The sequence below is a fragment of the Neophocaena asiaeorientalis genome, unplaced genomic scaffold (assembly GCF_003031525.2).
Source record: "Neophocaena asiaeorientalis asiaeorientalis breed wild unplaced genomic scaffold, Neophocaena_asiaeorientalis_V1.1 scaffold256, whole genome shotgun sequence".
Taxonomy (NCBI): Eukaryota; Metazoa; Chordata; class Mammalia; order Artiodactyla; family Phocoenidae; genus Neophocaena; species Neophocaena asiaeorientalis.
Window position 1 is genome coordinate 4,628,816 of NW_020185324.1, and position 25,049 is coordinate 4,653,864.

The 25,049-nt window shown below is 40.1% G+C and overlaps 1 protein-coding gene across 2 annotated transcripts in view; it reads right to left on the reverse strand.

Moving 5' to 3' along the window:
• The window catches only part of GLIS3 (GLIS family zinc finger 3), a 493,473-nt gene that overhangs the window by 296,116 nt on the left and 172,308 nt on the right, over positions 1–25,049 (reverse strand). For both annotated transcript variants that reach the window (XM_024734311.1, XM_024734310.1), the window contains one exon: positions 20,063–21,113. In XM_024734311.1, coding sequence (XP_024590079.1) covers positions 20,063–21,113 — 1,051 coding nt within the window. The remainder of the gene's footprint in view (positions 1–20,062; positions 21,114–25,049) is intronic.

Genomic DNA, 25,049 nt, shown 5'->3' on the forward strand with positions numbered 1-25,049 from the left:
CTTGAAATGTGTTTTTACCTTTGAATTCCTAACATTATTTTTGGGTGAAAATGATAAGATTTACAACAAAAAATATAAAGAAGACTATGTCCTATAATTTATTAACTTGGGCAATCCTCTCACATAACTTCTCTGAGCCTCAGTTTCCTAGCCTGTAAAATGGAAATAATAAGACTACCCATTCTGCCTTCCATACTGGATTCTGCAACAATAAAATGACACATACTATATGAGGATGTTTTGAAAAGGTGTAAAATGGTATAATAATAAAAAGTCATGGTATTCTTACTCTTACTTAGCTGTCTGTTTTACACTAGTAATAGAAATCAGAGTTCTTACAACAGAAACCAGAACAGATGGGGTAGTATAAGAGAATGAGGTTTACACTGGCAGGTTGTTTTCCTTCCATCTTAATTGGCCTTACTGCCCACCAGGGCTGACCTGTTAAACTACACACTATCCTAGTCACTAAACTTCTTACATGCATTTTGTTCCCACAAAATTGATCACTCATGAAAAGAGGACAAATAACTTTTGGAAAACGTGAGAGAGTGTATTAGTATATTTTTAATGGAGGGAAGGTACAACAAAATAGTATAAAAGACACCTGACTAATTAAGCAAAAACATGATTTTTAAAAGCCCACTTCTAAGGACTTCCCTGGTGGCACAGTGGTTAAGAACCCACCTGCCAATGCAGGGGACAGGGGTTCGAGTCCTGGTCCAGGAAGATCCCACATGCCATGGAGCAACTAAGCCTGTGCGCCACAACTACTGAGCCCACGTGCCACAACTACTGAAGCCCATGTGCCTAGAGCCCGTGCTCTGCAACAAGAGAAGCCACCAAAATGAGAAGCCTGCGCACCGCAACGAAGAGTAGCCCCCGCTCGCCGCAACTAGAGAAAGCCCGCACACAGCAACATAGACCCAACGCAGACAAAAATAAATAAATAAAAACCTACTTCTAATACTCCTTGATAATATATGGTTCAGAGATACATACTTTTTTTTTGGTCGCTGGACATAATTTTATTTTATTTTTATATAGCAGGTTCTTATTAGTTATCTATTTTATACATATCAGTGCGTACATGTCAATCCCAATCTCCCAATTCATCACACCACCACCCCCACCCCCCGCCGCTTCCCCCCCTTGGTGTCTATACATTTGTTCTGAGATACATACTTTTGTAACAAGTAAAAATGTGCCTTTTCCAGAATAACCAAATTCAAAAGAACAAAATTACATCATCTTAAACTAGATGAAATGATTCTGTGTCAGATACCAGGGTGTTTCTTTAACCAAATAAAAAGAAACCGTGGTGGCTTTTTTGAGTTTTTCTTTTTTGCAGAACCCAAGTAGCCATTTCCACAAGTCGTACCATAGAGTTATATGATGTTTTAAGTGGTATAACACTGAGGGAAGAAAAGAAGGAAAAAAAATAGTTCTTTTAAAGTTTCTAGGCATAGAGAGCCACTTTACTCACCCACTGTATTGCTGTGCAGTTGTAAATGAACACAGGTAGAAACTCTCCTGATGGATGGAATTTCATGTGGCCTATGTACACGGTGCTTCTCCAGGGATCCTCTAGTTGCAATACACCAGGGGATGTGCAAAATGAATGGTGCCCCGGGTTGTGCAATGCAGCTGTCCTAGTGGAGTAGGGGCAGGAACTAGGATTGGGATCCCAGAAAAAAGCAGAGTAGGAAATGGAATAAACATGACTCACAATAGCTTTATGGAAGGCTGTGGTGGAATGGAAAAAAATGCTGGTCCAGGAGTCCAACAGACCTGGGTCTTGGTTTGCAATCTAGTACTTACTGGCTGTAAAACTTTAGTAAAGTCACATGAGCTGCTCCCTTATTTTAAAATGGAAATGAAAACTGCAACTACCTTTTCTACCTCTAAGGATTATTGTGAGAATCCAATGAGATTATGCATGGGACAGTGCTTTGTAAACCTGACTTAACAAATGGAAGATGTTATTATCTTGGGTAGAGTTCAGCTTCCCAACAGTCTGTCTCGAACTGTGAAAACTTTTTTTTTTTCCCTCGGGGTCCAAAAGTAAATGTCCAAATACAGCTGTTCTACTTAATTTTCTTCTGTCATAAGCATAGGGTGATTTTTATTATTCTGTATAAACCATACAAGGCCACTTTCATTTGTCAATGTCTATTATTACTGCCACTAGTCATTCTGTGTAAAATATTTCCAAACCCAGTCTTGACTCAAAAAGTCCCCTGGGTGGAACAGGTTAGGCAAACAATCAGTGTCTTATATTTTGAAAATTATTCTTCTAGGATAATACATGTAACTACTGATAATTATACCTATGATTTTCCTGATGAAGCTCCAGAAAGCTGTTTGTTTTAAAATTGCTTCTAATTAGCTGATTTCAAAAAAGTTTAATCTTGTAAGCACTGCTGGCTTGATACAGTTGTAGATCTAAAGGTTCTTTGGCTTTCCTTATTGAAGTCAAGTAGTGATGGAAAGAGCCCTTTCCTGTTAATGAGTCATTTATCTAGTGCCATCGTGGGCACCAACAGTGCACCCTCTCAATGACTTGTTCTAAATGGGAGAGTGAAATGGGCTTCACTTCTAGAATCAAAAGGCAGAGCATTGCAAAGACAAACACAGTGAAACTGCAAATTTGGGCCTTTAAATTTCTGTATATTTTCAGTACTATGCTTTCATTGTTAATACGGAAATTGAGAAGTTGAATATTGATAGGGATTATTCTCACCTAAGACTGGGATTCTGGCTTAAAATATCATAGTAGTTCTGCTCTAGATAAATCCCCACTTCCGCAACAGAAGAGGATACATTCTAGATACAGCCATTTTTCTGGAACAGGGAACCAACCCTCCATTTACATCAGTATTTCTATAAGAAAAGGCAATTCTGGGTCAAGTAGGTTCTTGGAACAATTTACATCCCTCCCTACTACAATCCTGAATGCATCAAGGACTACTTCTTCATCAACTGGTCATCAGAAGTTACAGAGGCCATGGCCAGGGCCGTTGGTGAGGCCAGAGAAGAAAAGGTTCCCATAAGCTCTCACTTGGATATGCCAAGTGAACATTTTTTAAGCCAAATATTTGCATTTCAGGCACTGACTGCAATCTCAAAATAACTGCCCTGTCTCCACATGAATAAGGCAGATAAATTCAGACTCCCCTAGCTCAGCGGTTCTCAACCTGCAGCAACTTTGCCCCCCAGGAGACATACAGAATGCCTAGAGATATTTTTGTCACTACCAGGGATAAAGGGGGTGCTACTAGCGTCTAATGTGTAGAGGCCAGGGATGCAGCTAAATATCCTACAATGCTCAAGAGAGGCCCTCATCAACAAAGAGTTATCTGGTCCAAAATGTCAATAGCGTAAGGTTGTGAAGCCCTGCCCTAACTAGTAGAACAGTAAACCCTGCTAGAAAATATAAGACAGTCCCTACAACAGATATAAACTCTATAAAATATAGACTTAAATATTAAATATCACTGTTTTTAAGCACTGAATATACTTTCGCAGTCACTGGATGGAAATACACACACACACACACACACACACACACACAGATTTTAAGCACTGTTAAAACCTCCATTTTCTCTTTGTACTCACCTTCAATAGCTCTGTGTAGAAAGAAAACATAAAGTGAATGAGTAGGTGCTAGAAAATGGGGGGAGAAGAGAGGAAACAGAAGGGAAAAATAAATGTAAAAAAATCCCTATCCCTTCTCTGAATATAGACCTGACATAACACTTCAGGCAAACAAAAGAGGCATCTTGTTGGAGCCAACGAAGTTTTATTGCCAAAGACATGAACATCATAAAAATTTCCAAAAGCTAAAATGTAAGGTTTTGTTCCCTAGCTATCACAATCTACAGTAAACAAACCCAATACATGGTACACAAAAGGTATTTCATTAAGCTGTTTCTAGAGCAGGAAGAAATATAATTGTGTGATCTTAAAATTAAAATTACTTCCACAGACTCCCTGGGCTTCAATGGCCAAGAACAGAATCCCTGAGCCTTTCACACAATGTACACATCTAGAACATGAACCCAAGTACAACCCCTGAAAACCTCAAACCCACAGCTCTTTCATATTGCTCCCTATCAACATTATGGAGACATTCATGGAGCTGGCTGTCTAAGCAGAGATCAGCCAGGCTATTGAGAACATGAATTCTGGAACACAAGCTACCATCAAATTCACTGAGAGATTAATTTATTAAAAGACAGAATCTCAGAATCTCACTGTTGGAAAAGGAGAAAAAAATTACCCATTATTTTTTGAATCCCCTCAACAAACTGACCAAGAAGTCATCCAATCTGTTCCTGGATTCCTTGTCACCTCCATGTCACCTCAATGATAGAACTGACTTAAGACTATTTCTTGGAGCTTACACACTGTTAAGTTCTGTATAAACTAAGATATATGGATCCTATTATTAACAACCCCCCAATTTCAAGAGCATAAGACTATGACGGTAGAAACCTATTTATTCTCTTGAATCATGTACTCCTTGTTTTCTGTCTGCTTATCTTCTGATGTGGAAACAGAAATACAGGTATGTCAATGGCAGTCCAACTTGAACCAACCTCTTCAACCCTATCTTTTTCTCTTCAATGGCACCTTGAAATTCTCCTAGATATACGGAAGGTAGGGTCAGGGCAACACAACAAAGCAGGGCAAAGGAGATACAAGCTGTTTGGGAAAGAGGACTTGACTACTACAACTCATCTCTCCCTTCACCCACCCCTCATGGAATTCAGGAGTACAGACACCAATTTTTTCATGACTCTACTTATTTCACTTTCAATCAGGTCAGACAATCTCATAACCTTGAATACTACCTATACATAGGTAACCCCAAAATAGTATCAGTCTAGACTTCCCTGATCTCCAGACTCACCCTGGGACTCACACCACAGGCTCCTCAAACTTAACAAGCCTAAAACCAAACTCTGGGCTTCCCTGGTGGCACAGTGGTTGGGAGTCCACCTGCCAATGCAGGGGACACAGGTTCGAGCCCTAGTCCAAGAAGATCCCACATGCCACAGAGCAACTGGGCCCATGTGCCACAATTGCTGAGCCTGCGCTCTAGAGCCCATGAGCCACAACTGCTGAGCCCATGTGCCACAGCTACTGAGCCTGTGCTCTGGAGCCCGTGCTCCGCAGCGGGGAAGGACACCGCAGTGGGAGGCCCGCGCACCACGGCGAGGAGTGGCCCCCGCTCTCTGCAGCTAGAGAAAGCCTGCGCACAGCAACAAAGACCCAGTGCAGCCAAAAATAAATAAAATTTAAAAAATAAAACCAAACTCTCTGTTTTCTCCCCAAACCTCCCACAGTCAGTTAAAGGTAACTCCCATCCTCCCAGACTCCAAACCCTGGGGTCACAGCTGACACTTCTGTCTCCCACATCCCATATCCAATCCACTGAGAAATTCTGTCAACTGAGTTCTGGCTATGTTTATATAGCCAGAACTCAATTGACTACCCTAACTTCTACCTCTGGACATGAGCAGGAAGACCAGAGAGAAGGTTACTGCAATGATCCCAGTTACTGAGGCTTGGTCTTCCTGCTTCTATTCCTAGTTCCTCTTCAATGTACACTCCATACAGCATTCAACAATTATACAAAAACATAATATAAATCATATCATCCCTCTACTCAAAACTATCCTTTCATGGACTACCAGCCCTAAACAATCTAGACCCTAAACATTTTTTCCCTGAATTCCTCTTCTCTTTCATCCTTGTTCACTCTACTCCAGCCACCCTGGACTCCTTGATGTTTCTAGAACAAACCAGGCCAACACTACTGCCTCAAGGCCTTTACACTTGCTGTTCTCTCTGTCTGAAACCTTCTTCCCCCAAGCATCTGCATTATTTATTATCCTTCCCTCTAGAGCTCCAAGAGGACAGGGAGTTTTGGGGTCTGATCTGTTCACTGCTATATCCCCAGGGCCTAGAAGAGTGGTTGTTATGAAATAGTTGCTCAATTGCTCAATAGTTGAATGAGTGAAATAGAGATAGTCATCAGAGACCTTTTTGTCTTACACCTGCGGATCACTTTTAGAGACCACAGAGAGCACGCACACCTGCAAATAGAGGAATGACTCAGTATTAAAATGTAAACATAAACCAAATATTTAAAGATCTTTAAGTGAAAAAAATTATACAAATAACTTTACAACATTTTCCATATTAAGATAATTTTCTTTTATATTATGATCATTTGAATTTTATATAATATCTATGTTAGTAAAAATGAAGGCAGAAACCAAATAATTTAGAAATGATCAGTACAATGTTTTTTAGAAATGTGTGAATTCTGTATTTAAGAATTTTAAATTGTCCCCCGTTTCAGACACCTTCAATTAAACCTATTCTAATCTTGGCTAAGTGAGAATCCAACTTCAAAATTTCACACCCAGGCACAGCTGTTTGACAAGTGCAGCAGGAGCCTGTCAAGACACTTGGCAGTATCATTCCTTCAGAACACAATGGGCTTTATTTTTCGGGGTGGGGCAACCCCTATTACTCATTGATGGTGATTAGCAAGCCAATCTTCCGAGGAAATGTACAATCAAGCAACTAGAAACGTCTTCTATGAAACTCCTCCTTGAGAATAAATCATTGACACTGCAAATGGTCAATATGTACTCTTAATATTGAACTAAACTGTCCATCGATTTACTATGATCTATGTTCCTGACCCTGTGGTCTAGTGAAATTCATTTTTCTGAAGTCCTGAATTCAAGAGAAGTGACAGTGACACAGCTGTGGATTCTGATTTACTACCTCAATGGTGTAAAGCAATTAGAGTGATTTCTCCATTATTTGCTCAGATTATACAGCTCCTTTTTGCCTGGTTCCACCATAAAGACCCCATTCCATGAGCATAGCACAAAACCAGGGTTACAATATAAAGCTGATCTCCCCAGGACACACGAAGGAGCAGGAGCAGGCTGACCCAGACAGCCGGAGTCGCTGGAGTCCTCACCAGTGGTGGGTCAATGCACTGGGCTGCTGGGGGAAGTACTTGCTACAGGAACAACTAGAGGTAACTGCTATAAACTCAGTCCTTGCCTCAAGAACCTAAATACTCCCCACCTCAATTTATGATGTAGTTTGGGGCTTTCAGAAAAAATAGCACCTGTTTCACTGTCACCTTTATAACAACTTGTATCCCAGCACACCTCCCACCAACACCTTCAAGTTTCGACAAGTGCAGCTGCATTGCTTGAGATGGGCCAAAAGGTCAGGGCCCTGAAACTTTGTCAGCTTCATTATCTAAAGCGACTGGAAAACACTCCATGTGTTTCAGAGAACAGATAGACTTTCCACTACACAAAAGCAGCTTTGTTTCTGTATGTGTGACGCCTCCTAATTAGAATCAATGATTTTTTTATTGTCGTTCCTGATAAGCTTGTTTGCCTAGCTTCGTTTTCCTAAAACACTTTAAACGTTTCTAGGAAGGGTGAATGTCGGCAGAACACTGAGACAGGCCTTGAACCACGGCTGTGGTATTGCATGATGTTTACAATTTGTCATCCTTGGGGGTAATTTTGCAAGCTTAAACACACTAAAGGACATATTATATAGAGCCAGGCAATTTCATTTTGTTTGAATATATTTATGGAAACGGACCAAAAGTGTCCATAGAGGCACACTGTCATTTTTTCCTTTTGTGTGTGCCAGTTCATGACCAAAAGCAAGCATTCAGAGAATAGAAGAGCACTTATGACCACACTGTGTGTATCAAATAAGTTACTTTATGAACAGATGGGGAATATTGTGTTTCAGGGTCTTAGTAAAATAGCCCTTCACACCACATTTCTGTTCACGATGGTGTATCTCTCTGTGATTCATTTATGACCTTGCCCTTGATCATGAGCAGATCTCCCTCAAGGGTGAGTGCCTGTGGGACATGAAGACATCACACATCCTCATGACTTAGAAAGATGATGAGCAGTGGGGAATTATGCACCAAGAACATGTAATTTGGACAAGGTGGGAAAAACTGAGTAATTCACTTGAGATAACAAGAGTTTTCCCAGCAGTGGTGACTGTATGGCAATGGAATCCTTGGAGAGTAAATAAGAAAAAAATGGTTGGGCTGGGAAAGATTTAGTAAGTTGAAAAGCAAGTTATAGAAGCCAGCACTGATAAGAAAAAAGAAATGGTCTTTTACAAAACCACTTTGATGATATAGGGTGGCCACTCAAGAAAAACTCAAAGATCAAGATTTGACAGTTTCTTCTTTTCAAGGGGATACAGAGAACCAGGATAGGTCAGGGGTGAAGCAGGAGAGGGACGTCTAGTTGCTTGCTGAAGATACAATATTCTGTGTTTAATGTCCTCCTGTGCACACATAAAGACCACATTTCCCAACCCCCCTTCCAGTTAGCTGGGGTCATGTGATTAAGTTCGGGCCAATGGGATGCAGGAAGAAGTGAAGCGTGTCATTTGCAGATCCAGCTTCCAAACCTTCTGCACAATCCTCAACATGCTCTTCCACCCTAGACTCAGATTGCACAGCTATTAGATTGAAGGTTCCTGAGCCACTGAACAATCACAAGGAGCAAGCTGTATTACAACATGAATAAGAAACAAACCTTTATTGTACCAAGCCACTGAGATTTGGGGCTGTCTATTACAGAAGTCAGATCATCTTAACATTCTCCAATAGCGCTTCCTTGTTATCGTTTGCCTTTTCAAATATCATGTTATTGCTTAAGAGTATCTCTCATCTCATTTTTAAGCAAAATTATTTCAGAGACCTTTAAGAGCAATGGAAAAAATTAATTTGCTTTCAGATCAGAACACAGGATACCCAAGGAAAAAAATGGCTGGCAACATTTTCTGAGGTGTTGGAGGGAACAAACAAACTGTCCTTTTGCTTCCTAAAAGTTAACTCAAAAACTTTATTTGCTTATTTTTAACATTTTATTATGGAAAATTTCAAATCTTCTCACAAGTAGAAACAATAGAATAATAATAACCTCCATGTACCCATCCTGACTCCAAGAATATATGTATACACACACACACGTGTGTGTGTGTGTATATATATATATACACACACACACACACACACACACACATATACATATACACAGATATAGATAGATCAGTTGATTGGTTAGTAAAAAGACAGAGATGTATGTATATATATTTGAGAGATACTATATGTTATTCTAATCATTGAGCAAGATGCCATGGGTAGGACTCAAAGATGAATAATGATGTTGGAATATGTAGTTATAAAGAAGAGAATGTGAATCTCAAGCTCCACAAATTACTTCACTCTGAGGGCTATGGTGAAGATTAAAGCAATCTAGTAGCTCAGAATTTGTAAGACCATTATTTTCTTTCCCTTTTCATTTCCCTAAATGAGTTTCTGTCTAAGGGAGAGGTTTAACACTTTCTTCCTAGTGAAAATAGCAACTACCCCTGGGAAGGCCAGTGCACTGAATCTTTTCTCAGTCATTCACCATTTATTTATATGTAGAATTTTATCTTTGCTGAACTTTTTTCCCAAAAGCAAGCCTTGAATAGATGGAGGGAAAAAATAAGGAGCAAAAGCATGGGCCCTAAGGCAGCATGGAAATTCTGAGGGAAGGAGACAATAAGAGTCACCACAAATGTAATGGAAGACAAATTTCCATTTCAGAATTTTTTTTAAGGTGGGGTCCCCCATTTTCCCTTCATTGCAACTGCTCTTCCACCTCCAAATCCATTCTCTTGGCTAACAAAGCACCATTTGGTGGTTTCACGCTAGAAACTGACTGGGAATGGGAGATGGAAGTGGCAGAAGAGAAAGAGTTTACTTGTAGCAATATTTCTAATCAAAGGATGAGCTTTCCCAGCTTAAAACTTAAAGCATTTTCAAATAAGCATGGTAAAGCACAAAAAAGAAATTGTTCTATAAATACAAGCCTGAGATGCTGCCTCGTAAATTTTAAGGACAAAGACCGGTCCGATGCCTTATCTGGAGCACTCTGAACACCTAAGTCTACTGACGTTGGCTCCAGGCTGTGCTCTCTGGTCACACAGGCAAATAGTCCAACATTGGGAGGCTCAAGCCCCAGGTGAGGTGAGTGCTCTAGAGCATGAAGCTCAAGTAACAAAAGGCCAGTCTCTGCTTTCACTCTGCCTTCCCCTGTCTAAAGAGGCATGAGGCCCTAAGGTGCTCCAGATTGAATCAGCAGGAATGGGTGCCATTTTGATGAGAATTTACTTAATGTGCACTCCTCTAACCATCTCAAACATTTAGCTCTGCTCTGTATTAATTCAGTCTGAGAAGAAAAAAATTCCACAGTAAATCTTAGCAGTCAGAGGGTGGGAGGAAGTCTGGAAAGGGCTGACAAGCTCAACATGACGAGTACCAGTCCAACCTTTGCCTAACAGTACTTCACTACTTTACGGATTATAAAAGGAAATATTTAACTAATAGAAGGCTACTCATACACAGGATAATGTATGCAGCCCCTGTCCACTTCTTAGTCATTCCACATAACTGCTCAAATAGCCTTTGGTCCCTAGTCTTCCTCGGGTTTTTAATTTTCTTTAAAGCCCACCACAGAAAATACTTTTACATTTGTCTCCATTTATGTGGAGACAAACACTCCATTTATGTGTTTCTTATCATTTGGCATAAGAAAAATTTGTGTTTCATATTATAGCTGTCAAGAGATAGATTTCAATGAAGAATGAAACTATAAACTTTAAGAGACAATGAGATGGTTTGGGGGACATCAGAGTTTCATTTCACATGCACTAAAGCACTGTGCTTACTTCCTTAATAATGCTGCCTCCTAAGACTTCTTTTGTTTTAACTGAATTTGCATTTGTATTAACTAGGTGTGTAATTCTTTCTAATTTTCAAAATATTATCCCTGTTTGATAGTAAAAGTCCTTTGTTATTGGCCCAAGGTGAATTTCCAGCCTCCCTTCACACTCCTACCTAGTCTTGGACCATCGAACTACCTAGGAACTGTTTCTTTCCTGGACTCTTTCACACCCCTGTGTTATCACATATTGTGGTGCTCCATTTGAATGGCTTCCTTCCTTTTCTCTGCAAGAATCACTGTCTTCTTTCAAGATGCAGTCGCCTCCTCTAAGACTCTACAGAGCTGGAAGGTTCTTCCCCTGTTTTCCCATTAAAACAATCTGCATAGACCTATATCATAGCCCTTGTTTCATTACTGTGTAAATAACTATTTTCACAGCTGTCACTGCTAGAAGACTGTGATCTCTTCAAAAGAATGTCCCATTTATTTCCATACCTACTCACTCCCAGCTTCCAGGACAGGGCATGGCACGTGGCTTGTATTCAGTGATCAAATAAATGAATGAGCATGCATTGATTGGTTGGACACATCAGTGCAAATACTGTTTGGTTTTTTCTGTTTTTTTCTATTTTTTTGACCACACCACGCAGCATGAGGGACCTTAGTTCCCCGACCAGGGATCAAACCTATGGTCCCTGCAGTGGAAGCACGGTGTCTTAACCGCTGGACCGCCAGGGAAGTCCCTGCATATACTATTTGGGCAGGACAACTATACATCCTAGTTTTCCTAGGACAAGCCTGTTTTGCACAGATATTCCAGGGAAAGAGAACCCCTTTCACTCTCAAAATTGTCCCAATTTGAACAATAAACTATACGCTCACCTTAAGTTTGGAGCATGGTGTAAATTACTCATGCACATTGCCCCTGCCTCCCCAGAACTAGGTCATCTCATTTTCCAGTTTCTCAGTTACTTTTCAAATTAACTATTTTTTAAAGTCTTCAAAATTCAAAATTATTAGTTATTCTCTGTACTCAAATCCAGCATTCATGGACCAAGAAAATAAAAATAAATACTGTGCTGCAAAATAAGAACACACAGGTTTCATTCCATTTTCTCATCAAATTCCTATCTACACCAACCTCCCATATGAGCGATGACACCCACTAAACCAACCAATCTCCCCTCTGGTTGAGGCTGCCCACAGTTCAAGCCAAGGGGAAATCGAGCCTGCCCACCCAGGTTGTGTGTTTGCCAGCCACACATCCACCACCCAGGGTTACAACATTCATTGTCTTATTGATAGTCCAGAGGCCCTGACTCAGTAATTACAGTAGAAACTAATAAATCTGCCCAGAAAAAAAAAAAAAAAAAATCTCTTTTCCACATCATTCTACCCAGAGCTTGAAGAAAACACTTCTGAAAGATCAAAGAGAATCAGACTACCTCTTTTATGGAAAAATATATGTGGTCTTTCACTCTACATACTTGAATTCCATTTGGACTCAAAGATGTCAACACGACCACTCAGAGCAAACGTAATCAAGAAATATTCCAAAGGTCACAAAAGACATTTCTAATAAATCACCAAACTAATTTTCCACACTGATGGAGAATGAACTAAGAAAAATACATTTTAAAATCTACATATGAAGGATGCTCAACATCACTAATTATTAGAGAAATGCAAATCAAAACTACAATGAGGCATCACCTCACACCAGTCAGAATGGGCATTATCAAAAAATCTACAAACAATAAATGCTGGAGAGGGTGTGGAGAAAAGGGAACCCTCTTGCACTGTTGGTGGGAATAGAAATTGACACAGCCACTATGGAGAACAGTATGGAGATTCCTTAATCAGCTTGGGAGGGTGCAAGGGAGACGCAAGAGGGAGGGGGTATGGGGATATATGTATACATATAGCTGATTCACTTTGTTATACAGTAGAAACTAACACACCATTGTAAAGCAATTATATTCCAATAAACATAAAAAAAAAATCAAATAAAATCTACATATGAACAAACCTCAGGAGATCTAAAATATATCCCCTTAATCAGATCTTTTAGGAAAAGATTACCATAGTTTTTTGTAATTTTAAAAACATTATTTCAGGGCATGAAATTAGAGAAAAACCACAAAACAAATATGAACTAAAAGGAACATTAACTGTCATGTAGTTAATGATTTTGCTTAATGAGGATAAAGCCTCAAGTATTCAGCCTCTTAAAGTTTCTCTCATTATCTATTGCTTTTCATTAATCTTAGAAGTGCCGGGCAAAGAAACATAAGCCACGATTTGCTATGAAACGTTTGCCCAAATCTGCTATGAATTTATTTTCAAGACAAAGTTCATGAAAGGCCAGTTCCTCAGGTAAAGTGGATTAAATGCCTTCTAAAGGGAAATAAAATTAAACCACTACCAAATGGAAGGTTTCTAAACTGTGTTTTGGGATGTAAAATCCAATTTGACAGACGCCTTATAAACTGTGGCCAATGCCCCATCTGATGAGAATTTCTGTGGTTTTGTTTTTACCTATACTAACGGGTTTGTAATTTATAGTGACATATATATGTCTACACTATGTTGGATATGTCTATACACAGATAAATATGGTGGCATCTCTTTCTTATGTAAAATCAATGGGAAAAAAATCTTGTGATTTAGTTGTATCTTTTTAAAATCACTGCGTTTGCATTAAATACTTGACAGACTGATGCCTTGTGGGATACAATTTGGAAGCTACGCTCTCTCTGATCTTTACCAGATGTTTCACTGGTGGTGTTTCAGCCTCAAGAGACAAAGAGGATATTAATGTTAATTTTATTTATTTAATCACATCAGGCAGATTTGATAAAAGGGAAAATTCAATATTTTAGCAATTTACCAACTCTTCAGAAACATCCATAGTAGCAAAAATGTTTTGAAGATCATTTTATATTAAAAGCAGAAAGGCTGCATTGTAGTTGTTAGGGGAAAGACTCTATTTTACCTTTAAAAATGGGAGCAATGTGACAGATTTGTCAGTTCCACTTTTAACTCAAGAGGCAAGGAGGTGGCAATGACATTCATTACTCAGCACAGACTCATCCCAACCTTTAACTGACTATTAATTGTAGAGAGAGAATACTCTGCATATGAAATGGACACTCAGTTGAAAGCCTTCTGCCACGACCAGCGCTGCTCTGTTATCTTCTTATCCCTTGTCTTGAATTTTATTCCAAGGGAACACGAAATTATCCTAATCATTGTCAGGACACCGATGATAATGAAAATGTACTTGCTACTAAACAGTGCCTCCCTACGCCTTAACTAAAATGACAAGGTAAGCTTTCGTCTATCTAGAGTTCAGTGTCAGAATGTGGAAGCTTTTAGAGCACTAGTTCTCACCCTTCTGCACTTTAGAATCACCTGGAAAGCTACACACCCCACCAATTACATCACAGACTCTGGGGGTAGGACCCAGGTATGGGTATTTTTTAAATCTTTTCAGGCAATTCCAATGTCAGCCAAAGTGGAAAACCACCTCCTTGGAGTAAGTAGGCAATGGCCAAACAACTTTCTAGTCTTAGAAAAATCGCTTAATTTCCCTAGGCTTTTTTCTCCTCTCTGAAAAACTGGTATGTGTGGAAGGGAGTTAAGAGTATTATACTCATTGATTTTCTTTTCTTTTCTTTTTAGATAAAAATATATATAGACAGTTATAAAATATTTCAAACAGGCAGCAAAGCATAGAAAATATTATAAGATACCTATGACAGCTGTATTGCCACCACCAAACATTTTAATATTCTGCCATATTTGTTTCATTTCTCTCCCTCTTTGGATAAAAGATACATCCCGTGTCTTCCTATTTCTTTCATCTCTAGAAGTATCCACTATCCTAAGGTTATCCTGCCTACATGATTTTATTGTTTAACCAAGTAATTATGTATCTACAACAACTGTATAATACTGCTTAGCATGTGTTTAAATATACATAAATTATATTACACTGTATATACCCTTTTGCATGTAATTGTTTCATTCAACATTGTTATCTATTTATCCATGTTGTTATCTATCAATCTATAGATATATCGATTTATATATAGCTTCTTAATTTTAAATTCCTTTATATTATTTCATTAGGAATAAACCACAGTTTGTTGACTCACCTTATCTATGGACAGATAGGTTATTTATACTTTTTTAAAAAAACAGAGGCATGGGGACTTCCCTGGTGGCGCAGTGGTTAAGAATCTGCCTGCCAATGCCGGGGACATGGGTTTGAGCCCTGGTCCGGGAAGATCCCACATGCTGCGGAGCAGCTAAGCCCATGTGCCACAACTACTGAGCCTGGGCTCTAGAGCCCACAAGTCACAACTACTGAGCCCGGGTGCCACACTACTGAAGCCCGCATACCTAGAGCCTGTGCTCCACAACAAGAGAAGCCACCACAATGAGAAGCCCGCGTGATGCAACAAAGAGTAGCTCCCGCTTGCAGCAAATGAAGACCCAACGCAGCCAAAAACAAATAAATTTATAAAAAAGAAAAACACAAAGGCATGTCTTCCTGCCACCAAGAGTTGCTCTAGGATAGATACTTAGACATGGTTTTGTTGGATATGCTCATCTTCACGTTTGCTAGATATTCTCAAAAATTTTTCCAAGTGGTTACACTAGCTTACTCTCACTAACAATGTTAAAACATCCCCTTCTCCATACCCTCCAATACTTGACATTATGAGAATTTTTTTTTTTTTTTTTGTGGTACGCGGGCCTCTCACTGTTGTGGCCTCTCCCGTTGCGGAGCACATGTTCCGGACGCGCAGGCTCAGCGGCCATGGCTTACAGGCCTAGCCGCTCCACGGCATGTGGGATCTTCCCGGACTGGGGCACGAACCCATGTCCCCTGCATCGGCAGGCGGACTCTCAACCACTGCGCCACCAGAGAAGCCCGAGAATTTATTAATTGTTGCCAATATGAAGACTGTGGAGTGATAATTAATAATTATGCCTAGATGATATTTTCCTGAGGTCCCTTCTAGTCAGGTAATTGTGGTCACCACATCAATGCCAAGTCTTATCAAAATAATAAAATAAAGGATGTGGGGGAAAAAAAACCTCCTTCCGTATTTTACAATGAATTTACTTTTCCTCAAGAAATGTCTTACATGGCTAAGGCTGGCCCATAACCCATAAATCAGGCCATAAAAGAGGAATGGGGACATGGCCCCAGCTCTGTATTTATTTTCTTGTATTCCATAATCCAATGTTACTTAAAAAGCAAACGGCCCAATAGTCAAGCCAAAGCAAATACTTTGCATTTTGCCAGGCAAAATGTCTGTGGAGAAATGAGTCAATTCATACAAGATTCAAAGCTGTCTTCGGTCAGTGACATTTTTGTGAAAATCTGTGGGTGGGTAAAAGTTTTACAAAATTCCTTTTTGCTATTGGATAAAATTCATCCAGGAAAAATAAGCAAAATTTAAGTGGCGACCCACATTCCCCCTAATTCCCTCATTAACACTCCCTAACCTCCCAGCCCAACTGCTTTCTTTTGTGCACAAAGGCCAGGATCAGTGTTTCTGATCCTGGCAACAGAACCCTGTCCCTCTGCTCACTCTGCCCTGATCAGATAGGCTTTCTCATGAGAAGTGTGTCTGATCTCATTCAGAGGACACCTTCCTGGGAACGCTACTGAGGTGTTGCATACTCTTCAACTTAATGGCAAAAAGACCTACTACGGTAAAAACATTCTCAGTGTGCATTCAGTGGAACACTTACTATGGCTACTGTTAGGGATGGTTACTGTACATCTATAGTTTGGGGTTATTCTTTACATTGTCCTTTTAGGAACATGAAACACGGGGTTGGGAAAGAAACTAATTATAAGGCTCCATTACTTGCTCTGACTTGAGAATTTGAAACCTTATCATCTCAGAAAAACATAATAGAATTCAGCAAAGTTATACCTGGGAATGTTCAAAAGTTCTGATAATTCTGAGACTCATCAATGTTGAGGTTGGTCTAAGCTCAGGAAGGTCTAAATAGAATGATCTGGCACCTACAAATTGCTTTATTAGTAGACAGAAGTGAATAGACTCAGGTGTTTTTAATATAATATTGCCATATTCCAGTTTCTGATTTAACTGAGGTCCGTCTGTCTGCCTGCTGAGGCCTTTACTTCTCAAGGCCTTTGCCGATGGCTGGGAATATCTCTGTAATCAAGGCCAAGAGCGGGAAGAAAGCAGCTGGTTTGGCTCTCCACAGAAGTAGTAAGAATGAGATCTACAGAAGGGTGGAGTTGTTTGGGTGGGAAAGGGAAAAGAAACCATTCTCTCCTTCCAGTAAGTTAACCAAATAATAAATTAACAATCCTCCCCCAGTTCTGCCACCTAAAGTCCTGAGAGATCTGAATCCCAGAGTTCTGGGTAAGGCTGAGGAGTTACAGTCAGAGACTCTGAGAATGTGTTCTCCCATGCATGAGATGGAATTTGGCACCAAGGGAGGACACCAGTGGTAGCCTCTTACTGTAAGCAGGCTGTCACTGAATAGCCCTTTCACACATCCTCCTTTTCACATGACTTCCAGAAGCTCATTGTGCTGCCTGTAGTCATGGTCACCAAACACAATTGGGTCATCACATCTTTCTTGGGTCAATAAGCTAAGTGAGTGAAAAGGATGACTAACTCTAACTATGGTCCACAGAAAATTAACAGCAGTTAAACATACGTAAAACAAAAGTGGACAGGGCCTTATAATTTAAACTGCTCCTAGCCTTTGCAGCATGTGACACAGCCACAAAAACCCAAAGATCACTTCATGTCTCCAAAAGAAGAATGTGGTCATTTTACTTGGCAAGGATCTTGAGCTTTGAATCAACGACCATCAGTTTCTAAAAAAGTGAGAGATGAAGCTGTTCAGTTTTAAGAGTTCTGTGTCTGGATTCCAAGAGTGTAAAGACTGGTTTTGCAAGAGGCAGAAGAATGCCTCTTTTTCAGATGCGCATCCACATTAAGCACAACGTCTTCTCTCCACGGGCTACAACTTGAGAGGCTGCTCAACTTTCAGGGCAAAATTATTTGCTGCCAGTTAGCTACAACCCTACAAATCAAGCAGATGACAGGCAGCAACATAACAGTTTTCACAAGACACGATGCTCATGATATGTACGTCTTATATTCCTGCTAAAAATATACAGTCCCAAGGCAAGAACTGCAGCATTAGTCAGCCCCTAAGAAACCCTGTTTTGTACAATACATTTGCACTATAACATGTGATTTAATGCTTTGTGGGTCTAGATTTGATACGTTATTAAATCTAGCAATCTAAATTTTGCAAAGATTCCATCTAGAAATGGGGAGTAGGCAGACTAGGGGAGAGAGAAAAATCACCTCCCATACCCATCTTGAATAATACCATGAAAAGCTATGCAGACGCCTGCAAACATTCACCTCTCAGCTTATTCTTTCACTGAAGTATTTCTATTTTTAATAGTCATCATGCACTTTAGCAAAAGTCAACTTTATAAAGTTATACGCCTTTTCAAAATCTGGGTATAGTGGGAAAATAGGGAAATCCTTTTGCACAAAAATTAATTTTGCAATGCAAAAAAATATTTTTTTGGATAATTCAAGCCTATATGTTTATTTCAGTAAAGCCAAATCCAGCAAACTATTTTCAGCCAGGATTAGTCAGAACTAAAAGGCTGGACTGTTTTCCTTCAGAGACTGAATGTCTTTCTTGCCTGCAATAGGCCGGTGTGTTCCAAACAGAGTAAACGGAATTGCCTTCAATTGCTTGTCTCTTTCTGGCATTTTTAATGCAGAACCTTACTGACAGAGTAAGGTTTTGTTGGCTGGAATGTAATTATTCTTTTCAGTCATATAACCTGGCATTCTTACAATGTATGAGTTTCAAGTTTTCCTTAAGAAGAATCATAACATGGGGCATAATGTAAGGACAAGAAATGCAATTTCATTCCTCCAGAAATTATTAAAACTCTTTCAAAAATACCTACTGGATGGTGAAAAAGCGCTTCTCATACTTGCCTTACAACTATCACCTGTTTGGTTTGCTTTTACATGAATCTGACAACTTGGCCAATCTATAATCAAGCATAAACATGGTAAACATGGCCCAGATTCTTTATCATCAAGACATACTACAGAAAGAAGGGACTCTGGCTGGGGGAACCACCATCTAAATAAGTTCCTTTTCCAAATGATATATATTTTTTACACACATTTAGTGACCTGTAGCATATTCAATATCCAGGGAATACCTAAAATTCTCAGATTGTTAACTGTAAAAGAAATATTCCTGTCCATCTAAACTAATATAAAACACATGCTCTTCTTTTTCCAAGAGTTAAGCGAGCTGTCTGAGATTGTGCAAAGCCACCCTGGGATCCCAAGGGTGATGTCCTGCTTGTAAACCCTGAGGGTTTCTGTTAGGTGTGAAATGTTTGTGCAACCATCTAAGAGTCATATTATTCAAAAACAGTAAATTCTGCCAAGAAACAGAGATAGTTCCAGGATTGATGTTGTGAAAGGGGGAAGTGGGGAGAAAGAGACACCATGCCCGCTTCCTTCAACACCAAAGACACAGTCCCCTCTGGGTTCTTTCTCCTTATACATTTTCCACCAAACTCCCTCTCCTTAAAGTTCAGGGAGATCCAGTAAGACTCAGCTCCTTTGGTAACCCTGAGTGTTCTCATGCTGGCTATAAATCATTAACTAGACTTACAACCTTGGAGGGTGCAGTGTGCAGGCGTGTGGGTGTATGCAGCAACACTTTTACTAGCCAAGTTGCTAAGTGTGAGTTCCTTTCTAAATATCAGAACCACCCCTCTAACCCTAACACTCACCCAGTTATTGGAGGGAAGGGAAAATCACTGAATATTTACTTTGGAAAATAGCTAAAGCTTGCTGGTGGTGTAGTGTGTGTTCCTCTGCCCTGCACATTTCAGCAACTTCAAGCTGGTGCCTGGTGGGAATCAATTTTCCAAGACTTTGGACAGTGTGGCAGTGTGAACCTCCCCGATCATGTACATCTGCAGAAGAGAATCTAGAAGTGGAGATATACCCCAGCCACTAATAATTAAAGAAGACTTCCCCTTTCTCAGGCTGAAGAGGATACCTAGGTACCATGGATACCTAGACCCCTAGCATCCAAACTCCATAAAAGAAAAAAATGCCGCCTAACTTGTAGCAGCGTTTGTTAAACCACATACACCTTCAATGAACTCCCGTGGGCTTTAGGCGACTCACCGAACACTTGTTGGGCTTCTCCCCCGAGTGGACTCTCATGTGAATCAGCAGTTTATAGCGGGCATTGAATGGCTTGTACCTTCGAGGACAACCGGCCCAGAAACAAGTGAAGTCTTCCCCTTTGCGCTGATCTATGTGAACCTTCTCGATGTGCCGCACAAGTTCCTCCTGCTGGTCATACAAGGCGCTGCAGTCAATCCAGCGACAGCAGTGCTTGCCCCCAACGTCTTCCATCTCCCCATCCTCCTCCACGGCGGCCTGAGGCAGGGCCAGCGGTTGGGTGTGGTGGACAGGAGGCAGAGGGGGTGCCGGGGGCAAGTCCAGAGCGCCGCCCGGGAAGTCATCCAGGCGCTCCGTCTTTAGCAGGCCCGCCGGCTGGCCGTCAGAGTCCAGCAGGCCGTGCTGCACCACCATGTTGTTGACCAGGCCGGGCTGCAGGCCGCCGTGCTCCAGTTGCTGCATGCGCTCATACTCCAGCACGCTGTCCTCGTCGTAGGCTGGAAGAGCCAGGCCACCACTGGCCACCCGCACGCCCTTCTGGCTGCTTGGCACCGAGCCTGGCTGGGGAATACAGCTGCCGCGCACCCCCAGGAAATGCCCATAGACCTCTGGTTGTGGGGACATGTTGGCCGGGGAAGACCTTGACCCGTTGATGTAGGCGACCAAGGACGTGGGCGAGGTGCGGATGATGGTATTGAAGTCTATCCCAATGCCATCGGACAACGGGGACAAGGACAGTGCTCTCTTCTTGGAGCGGGCCGAGTGGGACCTGGCCGAAGAGTGCCGGGAACTAGGGTAAGGAGAGTGGCTATTTTCCATCCCGAACAGGTAGGATGGCAATGAGTTAGAGACACTGTTGCTGGGCATGGCTGTTCCAGGAGGAAGGCTGAGGAGGTCCCCTAGATCAACGCCATTCTGAGAGCTGTGGTTGGAGGAGAGCGAAGGGAGAGCCCTGTAGCCGTGAGACCACTCTTGTTTCACGCTCAAGGCTGACTGACTTTCTGTCAGACTCAAAGTTGAGGATGCCAAAGACTCATGCGAAATAAGGGACCTGGAACAGCAGCCAGAAGGCGGGGAGAAAAAAAAAGACAAACATTTTAGCAGGATATGGATTGCCTAAGAGCTAAAAGAACATTGCATTGACAATCCCTTAAGTATTTCCCCTAATTACATTCTCGGCTAAACACACATTCTTTGGCTAAGATAAAACCCAAGGCTTTTAGTTCCAGGTAAATAACATTTTACCAAGAAGAACAATAAAAGCTAATGCTCACTGGAATAATAAAACAAAAAGACCTACTGTTATAAATAATACTTTAAATGATAATAAATCGTCCTTGCTTTATTTTTAAATATCTTTTTTTAATACAGGGAAAAAATTAGAGACGTAGGAATAATTATTGAAGCTTGTTATGGCAAACCAAATAAACAAGTATTTATTAAGCAGCTACTGTGTGCAGCACACTATAAATAGGTATCGCAGAACACAAGTCTAAACAGAGTCCCAGCCTTTGAGTGAAATCTGTTTGGTGAGGTAAACATAAACCTATGCTTAATTTGAAAAGAAAAAAATAGTAAATCCTCAAAGTCATCCAGGGGACCTAATAATAATTTCACAAGTTTATTTCACTGACATTAAGGAATTTTAAATGTTTCTATAAAAGACAGCAGTTCACACTGTAAGTACTCAGTCACAACATCAAATTGCCCCAGAAATAAAATATATATAAAATACAGCTGTAATATATATGGGAGTGACAGCCTGAAATCAAGTCATATTTGTAATTATGCATTTGGGCCGTGCAGGGTTTAATCACACCTGCTAGTTTTGGATCTTCCATGAACTGTTGTCCTTGAATCAGAGCAGATTTGGACTGAGAGCAAAGCATGTGCTTTAAGTACTTCACTTTTGCAACAATTCCTCTCCTGTCCTTCTTACCCTTTACAAAACATGCCTCACATGTCACAACAGTTAGCTGAATAACAGAATGCTTTGTAATGTAGTCTGGCCACTTTAAAATTCATTTTGCTTTACTATGACATCATTGCCTTAAAAATCATTGAAGAGAAAAGCTATGCCCTTTGGATGGAAAATTTGTCACAAAGAGGCTGGACATAATTCATAATTCACTGTACTCCCAACTCAGAATAGTGTATTCTGAGTTGTAGCGTATCAGAAAAACCTGACTTCTTTATATGTACTTGCACTGGCTTTCTACAGAGATCTTTTTTCTGACAAAAAATTTAAAATAAAATATTGTATAGAATGTCTATCTTCCCAGAATGAACCCATTTACTACTTCCAGCTGTTAAACAGCAACCTGTTGCAAAAGAACTGAGGGAAAAATAGAAGCATTCTCATCCCATCTGTTCCTCTTCTTTTCACAAAATGGAAGCCAGAAACACTGTTTCCTACAAGCATGAGAAATCAGCAAGAAAACATCTCAGCTCCAAAATGCACAGTATAAGGTGGTAGATAACACCATTGTCGATGTGGTGTTTCCATCAAATGAAGTAATGTTTACCGATGACAAACACAGCAGGAATTTACGTCCAGTTGCCCCTGACACAGATTTCTTTTCCTCTGTCCAGATCCTTATATTTGGACTGAAGTCCTTCTGCAAGCCCCAGAGTGGTTTCTGAACCATCTGTTTTTTAATTCCCCATGGACACTTCCAATTATTTTCCCAGCATACCTGCAGCTTGTAGCTCTCCCTGCAGAGCTCAGCTGAAGGCTCCTGGTGATAGGATGTCAAGGGCCTTTTGGTCCCTTCCCCAGGGAGATAACAGAATTGCTTTCTGACCCAAGTCCAATCAGTAGTCGTGTCATATATGAGGCAAAGACAACTGACTTTGCTTTACACCCTGAGGTTTAGATGGTTTATATAACATTCTCAAATGGTGCATTTGCCTGGTCACTGTCATACTGGAGGATTTCAGATTTTTAAGCAGTGAATGGGAGGCAGAAAGTATTTTACCCATCTGTATATACTTTGCATTTGAAATTATATTATTTGGTTTGAGGGCTGCCTATAGTGAGTGAGACATGTTCATTTGTTCCACTGTCAAGAGATGTTTCTTATTTTTCTCAAAATACACCTAAAGTATCGTTCGATTTAAATTTGAGCATAACCCCATGCAGGCACATTCCTTAACTCCTTGGACATCTCAGTTTTCTAAGACAGTTATCGTATATTTTTCAGAAAGCAAATTCTATGTTCTATTCACTAAGGTAGTTATATGAATGGAGAACTCTCTCTTCTATCTTAAACACCTAATAAGAACAAAATTTCCAACAAATGGCCTTTGCCTAGCAGCCTACCTCCCTTCTAAGCAATTACCCCCGATCTCTTAATATTTCAAAGTTCTAATCCATGAAACCTGCCCCAAAGATAGTAGCTCTCAGTAAAAGTCCTCTTTCCAGAAAAATTATATACTGTCTGTACTGAGCCTTAAACATAGCTAACTTCAAGCATCTGTGGGTGTTATCTTCCTCAATAAAATTCAAAGTCCTCCAAAAAAAGGGGTCATTTTTATCTCCACCAGTACCCACCAGAGTGTTAAAGTTTTCCAAAAAAATATTGATTAAGGTGAGTAATCAATCAATATAATGATAACCATCATTTTTAACTTATGAAGTATTTTCCCTTTGTATTATTTCATTTAATATAGCCTGTGAAGTAAGTAAATTGGATTGTTTAAATAACCTCTGTTTTACAGAGAATAAAACCAAGGTTCTGTGAAATTCCTCCCAGTGACACCAGAAAAAGGACCAAAACTTCTTAAAGAAGTACAAATAAAGCAGCATTTGATAGGCAGTCACCTAGCTGGATCACATACATCCTCCACTGTTTTCCCCACAACATACCCCACATGTGGTCCATGCTGCTCTGCTTGATTAAAAGACCTGGTGTACGAGGCTTAAAGTCACACGAGCTACAACTGGAGCACACATTTTCTGTTCTCCTTCTGAAACAATATGCTGAATGACTGTGAAAGATTGCAAAGAACTCTTGCCTATAATCCCTGCTGCTACCCACACCAAGCCTATGGGAAAGAAAGTGACAAAGAGCTGTGGTTCTATCACCATACTTAGAGAAATCTCCATTTCCATATGTTCATCTAATCCTAAGCATATTATTTCTGGTGACTGGTTAATTTGAAGCTATATGTGAAAGAAAGATAACTCAAACAAAATAAAAGCAATATGAAAAATTCAGAAACCAACAGTGAAATAGGTTAGGGTAGCTGGTGAAGCAAGAGCTCAGTAACTCTCATGGGGCCGTAAGAGGTGTAATAACCAAGCTGAACTGCTTGGTTCAATGCCAAGCTCAAAAGAAATACTAACGTATATATGACAAGGAATTCCTCAAAATGATGCTTAAGAGAATGACTACATATATATGTGTACATATATATGCATATATGTCATGAAAAAGAGATGGGCAACAAGAGTTACAGAATTGATCCGATGAAGTATTACTTATAATAATGAAATAAAGGGAAACAAATGCCCAGTAATAAGATACTGATAAAAATTATAGTTTTATTTATATACTTTTTAATAAAATGGAATCTTGGGCAGGAAGAAGTCATTATATGATGCTAAATATATTTTTACCACAAAAGATTATTACAAAGGAAAGTGTTTATATTAACGAAAAAAGTAAATATAATACTATGTAGATCATTATAGATCAATTTGATGGAAAGGGAAACGTATGCTTATGATGTATATGTTTGCCTACAGCTAGAAGGATATATGTCAAAATTCCACCCATGGTTGCCTGTGAGTGGTAGGATTCGGGATGACTATCATATACTGTCTTGTGCTTGTCCATATTTTCCACATTTTCTACAATGAGTAAGAATTACATAGATAATCAGGAAAAAACAATAAATTTTACAACTTTTTATAGGGTGGCCATCACTCAGACTGAACAGTTATGTCCCCATCCAGCTCCCCACCCCACCACCCCCACCCCCC